The sequence below is a fragment of the Chenopodium album genome, chromosome 6 (assembly GCF_948465745.1).
Source record: "Chenopodium album chromosome 6, dcCheAlbu1.1, whole genome shotgun sequence".
Classification (NCBI taxonomy): domain Eukaryota; kingdom Viridiplantae; phylum Streptophyta; class Magnoliopsida; order Caryophyllales; family Amaranthaceae; genus Chenopodium; species Chenopodium album.
In genome coordinates this window covers 11,463,405-11,475,512 of record NC_137839.1, presented here as the reverse complement: position 1 = coordinate 11,475,512, position 12,108 = coordinate 11,463,405, and the positions used below count along the sequence as shown (strand labels likewise).

Genomic DNA, 12,108 nt, shown 5'->3' with positions numbered 1-12,108 from the left:
TATAACTCTAACATGCCTTTTGAAAAAACGAAATTTACTCTCACTTTTATCTGAGCCTGTAGTTTCCTGAAACTCTGAAAAGAGTCCGCAGCAAGATGAATAAATACAATACTAGAATTACATTAGCACAAAGCAGTTTGATATGCTTTTACATACATGTTTGATGATATACAGAGTGTTTGTATGATAACCGCATCCTAAGCTGATCGCAAAATTAACCATTGGCTGTATTGTCTGCATATAAAGGAGAAATTAAGTATCAGTGATCATCCCAGCTCATAGAATAGAGCTAACTCGATGCAAATAATATACTCTGTAACCTTAGTTTATGTGATATGTAATAGCTTACTTAAAAGATAACTCTACATGCAATAATTGGAAAGGATGTCTTTCAATGTACATATCAACTATGAGGTTTCATATAGACAGTTTTGAATGAAGCATTTACCTTGAACGAATACAAATGTAAGACCTCTTATTTTCCCTGTCTTGTGAGCAATACAAGGAGGCCAAAGCCTGCCATGATCGCGATCTTCATTACCTGCATAAACAATTTTGCTTTATTTTCCAGTCACTGTTATATGCAAATTGATGGAGATTGATCAGTAACAACTAAACCTGGCCGCCTGGTCCAGTAAATGGTATATTGTCAGGCCATCTGTTGGACTCCAATTTTTTCGATCCAGTAGTTCTCTTCTCACTTTTTCTTTGGGTGAGGCCAGTATCTGTGAGCTGAAATCACAACAAAGAAAAAAAAAAAAAAAATCAGAAGTTTCCTTGTACAGTTAATTTGACAATACAACATGATAGCACATAGCTAAAATGCATTTCCCCCCTATGAAGACAGCTTCATTATTTATACTTGTAATAATAAAATGACGTACCACACAGCACTAAGCATGCAAATTAATCGCTATTAGTGCAAATCTAATCTTTAGACAACTTGATTATTTTATTTTAAGCAAATTCACGTGAGTAGTTTAGAAGAACTTGCTAGGAGTGATTTCATAGATTTGCTGTTAAAGTAGAACATTTTATGCATGATGCACAGTGCTTTAGATCTGTCTAGGATGAAAGAGGAAGTGCATACTAGTATAAGCTTCATTTCTTGTGGTCAGCTAGGTGTGGACTGACCTTTTCATGATCATTATCCTGACTGCAATTGGAAAGACAACCTTCAGGTACATTCAGACGTGGCCTGCTGTCATCTCTTAAAACACATGAGCGTATCATTTCATCCAAAAATATCCAGCCGTGTAAGCTATCAATTGAATGATGCTCATTCCCATCAAACACTTTAGATGTTCCTCTACATTGAGAAGATTTCCATTGTTTGCTTCTCCATTTATCATCAATAACTAAAGCGTCTTTGGTAGTATATCCATACTTTCGGTTGAACAATTCAGTAGAAGACTGCTTTCTTCTCGGTAATGCTTCAAGAAGAGTATTCAAAGAAAATGTACTTTTTTCAGAAATAGGTGATGTATGCAACTTTTTCATTGCATTTTTCTCCTCTTTACTCTCTTCATTTGTATGTTGGGTATTAGCTTTACTATACTCATCAGAAATCTCTTGTTGAGTTGATCCATAGTCCTTATATTTCTCTCTTCCTTTCCCCATTTTCTCTGAAGTAGAAGAAGCTGAGGCTGATTCTGAGTTGGACATATCTGTTACGGAACTCACTGAAACTACCTTCTTTAAGATTGGCATTTTCATGGGAGTATGCACTCTTGTATTACTGCTTAATTTCCCTGTTTCCTTAGTTTTATATTTACTGGAAAACAACTCTTTCCCTATCTCCTCTGGAGTCGAAGGACTGGGTGCTGCTTCAGAATTTACAACAACTGTCTTCTTTAAGATTGTTTCCTTTGCTTCATCTTTAACAGTTAATAATTTCCCTCTTTCTTTTTCTATTTCCCCTGTAGTAGAAGTAGCTGATGCGGTTAAAAATTTGGACAAAACTGGTTTACTGTTAGCAAAAATTGTCTTCTTTAAGATTGGCACTTTGAAAGGGTTATCCATTCTAGTATTACTCCTTAATCGACTCAATTCCTTTGTTTCATCAGTAACAGGTATTCTTTCCCTTCTTTCTTCACCTACTTTTTCCTGAGTTGAAAGTGCTGGTGCTGATTCTAAGTTCGAGACAACTGGTTCAGTATTGACAGCAACCATCTTCTTTAAGCTTGGCTCTTTGGAAGGAATATCCACAATAGTACTACTGCTAAATTGAGTTGTTGCCTGTGGTTTATTAGTAGCAGTTGATTCAGGAAAAAAAAAAAAAAAAAAATCTCGGTATCTCATATCTAAGGTGTAAATGCAGTAAAAGGCTATGTTACTCGGACTCAGATACATATGTTAAGACACAAGTATGTGACAGCATAATAGACTCGCCTATTTTATAAAAACTTTCCATAATTTGGTTCCAAAATGAAGTGACAATTTTCTATACCCATGGTTTGGTGTTGGAGATTTGAATTGGGTGCTTGAGGTGAATTATAGAGTCCGAGTAACATAGGTAAAACCTTGAATGACACTATGAGCATAACTGTCAGTAAACAGATACCTTCACTGGACTACTTTCAATAGCAAGCATCAATTTCCTTACATTGGTAGGTGTTTTATTTGACCGTCTCTGCTGCTCCACGTTTTGTCCTTGAATTCTTTCCTTCAGCTGTTGATAAGCCGGAAACTTATCCAGTGCCCCAGTTGATTTGGAGGTGGAAAGTGCCTGTTTGCAGAAAGCGTATTTGAAACATATGTTTATGCAATTTATGAATTTAAAATGAACTTAAATAAAAAGCATCACAAAAATTACTTGTTTCTTCTGACCAGGTTGAGCTTTGTTCAAAACTTCATCATTGGAATCTGTCAATATTATTTTAGCTTGGCTGTCAGGCGGTACACTTCTTTCGCGAGTCTGATGCTGAGCCTTGAGTGAATCTTGTGAAGACGCAGGGCTGATATCAATAACGATTTAGAATCACACTACTAGAAAATTGTCAAAAAAAATTTCCCTTCGTACCTCATGTTTAATGCACACACAATTCATATTAGTACAAAGCTGAGGAACAAAGATGATGCAGACCTACCACCAGAAGCAACTGCTAAATCTGAGCTACTGTGACTCCTCTTCTGAAGATCCACCTGCTTTTTCCGAGCTGCAGATTCTCTCTGCAAGTCAACAATACTCCTACACATTATATAAGGCACAATGGCGATGAGATAACTCTTAGAGACTCATATATATACGTCGTACATGATAGCCACAATCATACTTCATTGGTGATTTATTCACTTTGCAATGATATTACAAGTATATCGACAAAATCTTTATAAGGTTCTGTTTTAGGACTGATTCAGTTGAGAATTCGACAGATAATTACCATACTGCGAATCCTGTTCAGCTCATTTTCTGTAAGGATAAAATGCAGTCTCATACGGATATGCCCCCCGTCTTTAAGTGGGAATAGATCATCCCAAGTACCCTTTTCGACAATGGACCTAGTTTCAACATCTGCAAAGCAACTACACTTCCATCAGTGGCTGTCACTGAATCACTGCTCATACTGATATATATGCTCTGCAGTATTTACTGACCTGTATGTGCTATTTCACTCCCTTCAGAGTCACGTATCGACACATTCAATTTGTCCCGTAGAGAAGCTAATGCACTATAAAAATGGAAAAGGTATAAACTTCCATCGTTAGGATCTAATTCCAAAAAATAAAATGCTACAAACATACAAAGGAGTACGACGAATTAGCATGAAGTCAAGTGACATTACAAAGAAGTTTCTTTATTGTCCTGCATTTCATGTGCCTGTTTTCCCATAGAAACTGCATTGCCCCAAGACTAAGAGTTTAATATATGACACAAAGTAAAGATGTAGACGAGATTTAATCTAAACGAAACAATTTTCATACCCTTAACACCCATTGATGAAGATTGTGGTGGAGATGGTAGTCCCACCAATTCAAGTACTGAAAAAAAAAAAAAAAAAAAAAAATCAGAAATCTGTTATAGCAGTTATAATACACTTCATGTTGGTACACAAACTAATTAAGGCATGATGAGCTACAACATACCCGATACTTGGATAGTTCCAGGCATTGAAAACGAACGGAAAATCGAGCAATGTCGAATTAAATGATGATTTTCAGTTGTTAAATGAAAAGAAAACAATTTTCAAGGAAATTTTGATAAGCTTTTAGATAGGATGGTTAGGAGTTTGGATTAGATGTGGATGAACCTCAGTGATGAAGGCATCTAAGACATGGACCCACCTAAGCTCAAAGATTTTTTAGTGGTGGCCTCAAATTTTCACATGCCTAAATCACGTATTTGTCTCTTTCATGAACTGTATTAAAAAAAAAAAAAAAAAAAAAAAAAAAAAAAGTCACAACATCATAAAAAGATGGGGGGCCAGGAATCGGATCTTTTCGGGTTACTTCAAATTCGGGTGAAAGCAGATATTTATAATTCGGGTTAGATTCTACTTCGATTTGTATCATGTTTTGTTTGGGTTATTGTCGACTTGGTTTGAGCTCATATCGATTTGGGATGAGTTTGTAATGATTAATATCAAGTTCAAGTCAAGTTTAGATCGGTTGCGTATCAGCTCAGATCAAATCTTGGTCAGATTACTACGGATATGAGTAAAGTTTGGATCAAATGTGCCTTAGGCTAGATCAAGCTAGCTCGGATCAAATGTGTCTTGGTTGTGATTCAAGCTCAAAACAATGTGTCTTGGGTACGAGTGAAGTTCAGATTGTATAAGCCTCGAGTATAAGAAAGGGTTGGACAAGAAATCAAAACGGGTTTTAACACAATTATGATAAAGATTTCGTACATTTGATTAATTGGATTGTTCTAACTAATGGAAGTATGAGTTCAATCATTTTTACTTTGGTTTGATTAATAATAATGGGTCGGAGGGATTCATTTAGTCGAGTGAATTGGATTTGAATTATCTCGAGTTGAGATTAGCTATTAGATAGAATCGAGTTGGATTTTGGTTGACTTAGGTTGGTCCGAGTGTGGGACTGAGCCTTCCGAATGAGAAAGACAATAAAGTGCTTTGTTTCGTTGGAAAAACCAACGCAAAAAAAAATCTCAAATTGACTTTCAAAAACCTACTTCTATAGATAGAAAAGGTTGGAAAGAGTGACTTTTCCGAATTCCCTCCCTTTATACGCTCTTTTCTAGGGGTCCCATTCAATTCCTTTGACCGGTCGTTTCGAGCTTCCAGTTCTTCTGGATTGCTAATGTGGTTCAATGACGCCGATGGAAGGAACCACGGGAGATTCATCCAACTTCGATCATAGAATAATGACGTTGGTTAAATCAAATTTCGGGTCTTATAGAATTAAATTAGTTTGAATCAACTCTCAAGTCGAATTGAGCCCCAAGTTATGTCTTGTCAAGTTAATTACAATTGTTCTTTGGTTGAATTTAGTTATATGTTATAATTGATTGCAAGTTGGGTTGGGATCATACATATCAAATCCAAATCGAGTCATGAGTTTAATTTTCTAGCATTGATACTAGATTGGGTAGTGTAGCTCTTCAATTCTTGGGTTAAAAATTGGAGGTCAGGTTGACATCGAATTGATTGGTTTGTCAAATTTTTAGCTCCAAATTAAATTTTTTGGATGTAAGAGTCGGATTTCGATTGGTTTCACCCATTTATTTGAGAGATGATTGTTTGATAGCCCTAGTTCTAACCAGTTCAGCTATATTTGAGTTATCTTGTCTATAGTTAGTAGTTTCACGATTCTAGTTAAAAATTGATTGTGAAAGATATTGCATTATTATCCCTAATATTCAACAACATATTTTAGGCACATTTAATGATAAGATCTTGGAAATGTAAAAAACCTCAAACGTTTAGAATTATTTGGCAAGCGGACGAATCTAGGAATTTTATATGAACCGGACCAGTCTTCTAAAGCATATTCATAAGTCGTTGAATTTTAAATTGCTACAACAAAGAATAAGAAGGATTATAAAAAGTACATATCCATAACTCCTTAAGCCAATAAAAATGATATATAAAAATACTAAAAGAAAAAAGATGCATTGAGCAATAAACGGAAATAACAATATAAAAAAAAAAAAAATAATAGAAACTGTGTGCTACAGGTTTTGATCTCTAAACCCAAAAAATAAAATAGCAATTGTGCTACCAACTCAACCAAAATTATATTTAATACTCCATGCGTCCCTTAATACAATCCCTCTTTCTCTTTATTATGTGAGGAATAAATGCTTAAAAGAGGCATTGTATTAAGGGACGGAGGGAGTATATAATATGGGTGCAACTCGATTGTATTATCCTGACCACCCCTGTATCCGTCCTTGCAACTTACATAATATTTATGGCTATAAAAAGATAGACTTACGTTCAAATGTTACTTTGAGTAACATACATCTCAAAATAAGATGTTCAATTTGTTTATATTTATCCATGTCATCTCTTTTTTAAATTCAATAAATCACTACTACAAAAAAGGCCTTAGAGAACTATTATAATAGGCCTTATAGAACGCCTTAGAGGCGTTCTTCTGCTAAGCGATGTGTAAAGTTTACAGAACGGGTGCAAGAGGCGTTCTATATGCAAGGGAAAAGAGAACGGGTACAAGAGGCGTTCTATATCCAAGAGATAACCGTTCTCTTTCCTATTTTATATGTTTATATAAAATGAATAAAAGAGAACAGTTAGCTAAGATAATCGTTCTCTTTGTCAATTTTTTTTTTTAAAAATTATTAATTTTGCATCACAGAGGTTGCATATCAAATCAATTAATAATTATCAAATCAATTGATAAATCAAATCAAATAGAATTGAAATTGTAAAAGTCAAATATCACATTAAAAAGAACCTTTATTACTAAGTATTCTTTATATTCAAATAATTACATCTCAAGGACATTTTGATACAATTCTATACCCTAACTTAATAATTATCAATGTGCTAAACTACTAAGAACTTCAGAAGTGCAACTTAAACTGCCCATGAAATTCGAAACCACCTCCACCAACAGAATTAATTTTGATACAGTACAGTTCAACCACAGCGGAGCTTCAACAACCTGAACTAACAGCAGTGCTTCCACAAACTTGAACCACTCCCTAGTAGCGCCTCGACCAACCTCGACCATTGCAGCATCTCCACCAACGTCGACCACCGCAATGTCTCCACCAACCTTAACCACCGCAGCGCCTCCGCAGCGCCTTCACCAATAGTGCACGCAAATAGTGAAGCCGCACCAAACACCCACAAATCATAGATGAAAAATAAAAAATTATAATCCAAATCATAAAATAAATATCAATTGATAAAAGTTATAGATCTTAAATTAATAATTAAGAATTAAAATGCACTTCCAAATTTACACACCTCCAACCACCTTACACGACCCACCAATCAATTCAATGTCAGCCATCACCTACCTTAATAATGTAAAACCCCAATCAACCCACAACAACTTGCGACCATAAACAGAGAAAAATTGAGGTTTCAATGGTTTGAGCTTTCGCGCACCGTATTGCATCGAAGTTTAGTTGTAAATATAGGAAGAAGACGACGGAGAAGGGGTTAATCGGATGTCAGCCGGAGTTTTTATGATGATCGGACTTTGAGGGATGAAGGTAGAAGAGAAAGGAGTAAGGGTTTCAAATGAGGGAAGAAGCAAGAAGTGCGTGAGATAGAGGATGAGGAAATGAAGAGGGGAAGTTATTTGAGAATGACGGCTCTTAGAGGAGTTAGGGTTAGATATTTTTTTTTTTTTCTTTAAGGAAAATTAGGGATAGAATTTTGGGCCTCTTGGTATGTTAGATTTTTATTTTTAAAAAAATAATGTTAAACATATGGAACGATTAACTAAGAGGAGCGATCTATATTGTAAGTGTAAAATTTGGATATATCAAATAGAACGGTTTACTAAGATATGCGTTTCTATGTAATAAAATCACAATTTAATAAAAAAAAAAAATCAAATAGAACGGTTAACTAAGATAGGCGTTCTATATAATTCTAGAGATTGCATATCTAAGTTAACCGTTCTATATCTTGCGTTTCTTATTCTAGTTTTTGTAGTAGTGAATTTTGGTTTTACCAGCAAAATTTTATTTGTTTTTACATGTATTTTATTTGTTTTTACATGGTAAGGTCAATTAGGCCCTTGCCAAAGGCTCCTATCATAGAAATACCTAGCTGGCAATGCTCTAGAGGGGTAGGGGTCAAGTGAGATTTGTTGCCAATGATGAGGATTGAACCTCGCACCTCGAGGATGCGAGGTAACCTCCCATCCACTACATCAAGAGATCTCTCGGTTTGTTAACAATTAATATGGTTTGGAATGCAATTTTGAGTTATTAGTTATTCAAAGCGATTTCCTAATATGTTAACTGGTTTTGTGTACGGGTTGAATCAACTAACCCAATTTGACCAAAGTTAGTGTGATCTAGTTAACTGGTAAGACAAGCTGGTATAACCTAGTCGTCCTTGTGTAGAAAAATTGGTGGGATTGGTCGGTTTGTCTATATTTAATTAGTCTGTTGGCCAAAACACATCGATTTTAGTCAAACTATTTCCTTTTTTTTTAATAACTTTCAGCAGGTAGTGATGGCGACTATGGTGGTGGTGTGCTCTGATGCACAGTAATAGTGGTGGTGGGATTAGTAGATTTTTGGTGTGTTTTTGGTGGCGTTGGTTGTTATGGTGGTGGTGGGAGGAGTGTGAGAGAGAAAGGGTGGAAAGGCAATGATGTCAATTTGACGCAAAATGTATGCAAAATCAAGTAATTTAAGGCTTTATTTAGCGATTTACTATATTTACTTCTACTTCAAAAGCTAAAACACCCTCTAGTGAAAACTGAAAAGACAAGCTTGTATATATCTCGTATTTAAATTTAAAATAGGGATTTTCCAAATGATACCGTACCATTGAACTATTGACTTTTTCGAGTGGTACCCTTATTTTATCTTTCTTTCAATTAATGCCACCCAATTTTTATACCAATCAATACAGCAAACTTGTTGTTATTAAAATGTTAAGTATAGGTTAGTTTGCTAATATAATTACCTTAATACCCCTTATCTTCCACTTCCCTCCATTTTTTTTAGTTCTTATTCCTCCCATTTTCTGACCTTTTCTTCCATTTTCACCCTTTCCCCCGTACATTTGCAACTTGAATTCCACCATCTTATTATTTTTGCAGGGAAATTTTGACAATTACCACCTTCTGTTATGTCCATTTTAGCAATTACCACCTTTTTTTTTTTTTGAAAATTTGACAGGGTAAAGTCGTATCCCCTAATAAAAAATAATTACCTAAATCACTAACTACAGTAGATAGGGAAGTAGGGTCGAACTCCACAAGGGAACAGGTCTTTTTAATTCTAATTAATTATTATACTCTAAATTATCTAAGTAACCAATATTTTTGGGTAAGAATTCTATACTACGAAGAATAAGTTTAGGGAGAAAAGAATCAATAATAAGGAAACCTAGGGTCACAGGTTCACCAATAATTAATATTCTGGGATAGAACGAAGTAATTAATAATTAACAATGCATAGATAACATGATTAACAGGCTCTCGCAATTTATTAATCAACATAGATCTAACAGGCTCTCGCAATTTATTAGACCTAAGTTCCTATTAAAAATAGCCTTTAATATTAAATCAACATCTGCTCGATTCATCAATTCAATATTGCTAAACATTCACAATCAAATTACATCTGCTCGATTCATAACCTAATTGCAAAGAATTAAAACAATTCAATAGAAAATCATCATGCAATATCAACAATCAATAATAACAAACTATCCCTTCATATTAATTATGGATCCCCATAAACCCTAGAATTAAACTACTCACTAATCATCATAACTAAACCAATCAAATAAATAATTAAAAGCATAATCAAGAAAACAATTAAAATAGCTGAAATTAAAAAGGGAAGAAATTGTACCAAAATAAATCTGGAATTAATGAAGGAATTAAGAACAAGAGTTTAGAGAGAATTTAAGAGAGAGAAAATACTAAGTAGAGAGAGAAAGTCTAAGAAAAGAGATAGTCTAAGAGAAGCGGTCCCTAATAATTCCGTACAAATTGTATTTAAACCTTTCCTAAAACACGAATTAAAACTAAACTAATCAGACCCTAGGAAAACACGCGCCCGATCGGGCGAAGGGCCGCCCGATCGGCCCGCCTTTTTCACAACGCCCATACTGATGTGCCGCGCCCGATCGAGCCTACGCTCACCCGATCGGGCGCGCCTCTCCCTTGAGAGTGCCCTTGCGCGCATCCGCCCGATCGGGCGTATGCTTGCCCGATCGGGCCCGATCTTCTTCTTCGAGGCTTGGACTTCGATTGGGCTAGATTTCTCGGCCCAATCCATATTTCCTCTCGGGTCTCGAATACATGGTCCAAATGCCTCGTGATCCCAATTACCGAGCCCTTAATCACCGACTCTCACCGATCTTGGGCTCCAAAAGTGGTCGTGTCCTTCTAGCTTCCGTAGTCGATTCAATAAGGCCCGGGAAAATGCTCCAAGAGTGCAATTTCCTGTAAAATAGAACTAAAACTACGAAAACACTAGAACACACAAATTAGTAATAAAAGTGGCTCGAAAGAGCCAAAAACACTACTAATAACGACCAAGGGACGGGGGTAAAACACTATATAAAATAGACATATCAAAATTACCACCTTTTATTTTCATCATGTTTATCAATTCCTAGTCTAGAAAGCGTAGGATGATGAATAAAACGAGTAGGAATTACCTGCCGTGAGATGAGGTTGAGCATCCTTTGCCTTTGCTCTTGGGTGGTGATGACCACCCTCTCCCACCCCGGAATTTGCAACTCCGGGTCAATGCTGGGTGCTTGTTGCCTCGATCCTTCACTCCTTACAGTTCTAGACCTCTTGAAAGCCATTTTATGTGAAAGTAGTAGGAATTGAAGCTTTCTCTCTCTTAGGGTTTGAGAAGAAATTGAGAGAAAGTGTTGAAAATTTAGTGTAGATTGTAGAGGAAGATGAGAGGAGTTGGAAAATGTAAGAATTGTTAAGTTTGGATGGAAGAATTGGAGGAGATCTTGGATTGAAGTGTGAGTTGAAGGTTTGAAAATGGAGGTTTTAGAGAGAGAAAGTGAAATGAAGAAGATGAAATAAGGAGAAAGTGAGGAAAGAAAGAAGAGAAAAGAAAATAAAGGGGGGACGGGCTGAAGGTGCGCCCGATCGGGCTAGCCTCGCCTGATCGGGCGAAAGTGAGAAATTCCAGAAGTGAAGTTGCGCGCCCGATCGGGCGAGCTCTGCTCGATCGGGCGCGAACGCGAACAAAATTTTCGCCCTTTGCTCGCCCGATCGGGCGAGCTTCGCCCGACATATCTTTTTTTCTTTTCACTCGATTTTCCAAAAAAAAAAAGCGCCCGATCGGGCGAAAATAGCCTCTGAATTCAACCTTGGTTGCGCGCCCGATCGGGCTGTTTCGCCCGATTGGGCGAAAATGGCTTCGATTTCTAGCTCGCTTGCGCGCCCGATCGGGCGAATTTGCTGCTGAATTCTGGGTAGCTTGCGCGCCCGATCGGGCCCGAGAGGCCCTTTTTCTCCGATTTCTTTTCTTCTTCAAATTTTTTCTAAGTCTTTATACCTGTCAAATTCATACCTGTACAACAACACTTAAAACTGGTGAAATATCACTCTCCTCGCCTCTCTAAAAAAATAATACAAAAAAGGAAAAATAAGGAAAAGGAAAACTAGCCTAGAAAGCATGAAATACGGGTTGCCTCCCGCAAAGCGCTGGTTTATCTAGGTCCCGCACGACCTTCTTACCAAGTACAATTTCTAGGACCCTTGGCCTAATGCTTGATCGGGTGGTTTCTCACCCGGTCTAGCGATGTTTAGGCTGCGATGCGGCTTCCTGACATAACCTGTGGGACGCCAAGTCGCCTTATCTAGTGGGTCCTCCTTGACTTGGACTGGGGGATCTTCAATGCTACGCACTAAAAACCCTCCTTCGATCGATTGTTGCTTCAAATTGTCATTGCGTTCAACACTTGCAACTCGATCTGGCGGAACACTTACCGTAGGCTCGAT

The 12,108-nt window shown here is 36.8% G+C and overlaps 1 protein-coding gene and 1 long non-coding RNA gene across 5 annotated transcripts; both read right to left on the bottom strand.

The window, feature by feature from the left end:
* Positions 1–62: 62 nt before the first annotated feature.
* LOC145635857 (uncharacterized) lies at positions 63–4,343 on the bottom strand. 3 transcript variants are annotated; one of them, XM_081687226.1, is made up of 12 exons: positions 4,087–4,330; positions 3,925–3,981; positions 3,786–3,837; positions 3,598–3,671; positions 3,384–3,514; positions 3,086–3,171; positions 2,816–2,957; positions 2,564–2,728; positions 1,135–2,238; positions 619–732; positions 449–541; positions 63–234 (listed from the first exon to the last, which is right to left on the bottom strand). In XM_081687226.1, exons 1-11 carry the CDS (start codon positions 4,109–4,111, stop codon positions 476–478), a joined length of 2,016 nt encoding a protein of 671 aa, XP_081543352.1. In that variant the 5' UTR covers positions 4,112–4,330; the 3' UTR covers positions 63–234; positions 449–475. The 3 variants fall into 3 exon arrangements, 2 of the variants coding, with proteins under 2 accessions (XP_081543352.1, XP_081543353.1); XM_081687227.1 differs by having other exon boundaries at positions 2,606–2,728; positions 4,087–4,328; XR_014113919.1 differs by lacking the exon at positions 63–234 and having other exon boundaries at positions 515–541; positions 1,091–2,238; positions 4,087–4,343.
* Positions 4,344–6,866: 2,523 nt separating this feature from the next.
* LOC145634593 (uncharacterized) lies at positions 6,867–7,975 on the bottom strand. 2 transcript variants are annotated; one of them, XR_014113439.1, is made up of 2 exons: positions 7,401–7,975; positions 6,867–7,234 (listed from the first exon to the last, which is right to left on the bottom strand). It is a non-coding gene; the product is annotated as an uncharacterized LOC145634593 (long non-coding RNA). The 2 variants fall into 2 exon arrangements; XR_014113440.1 differs by having other exon boundaries at positions 6,867–7,206.
* Positions 7,976–12,108: the final 4,133 nt, after the last annotated feature.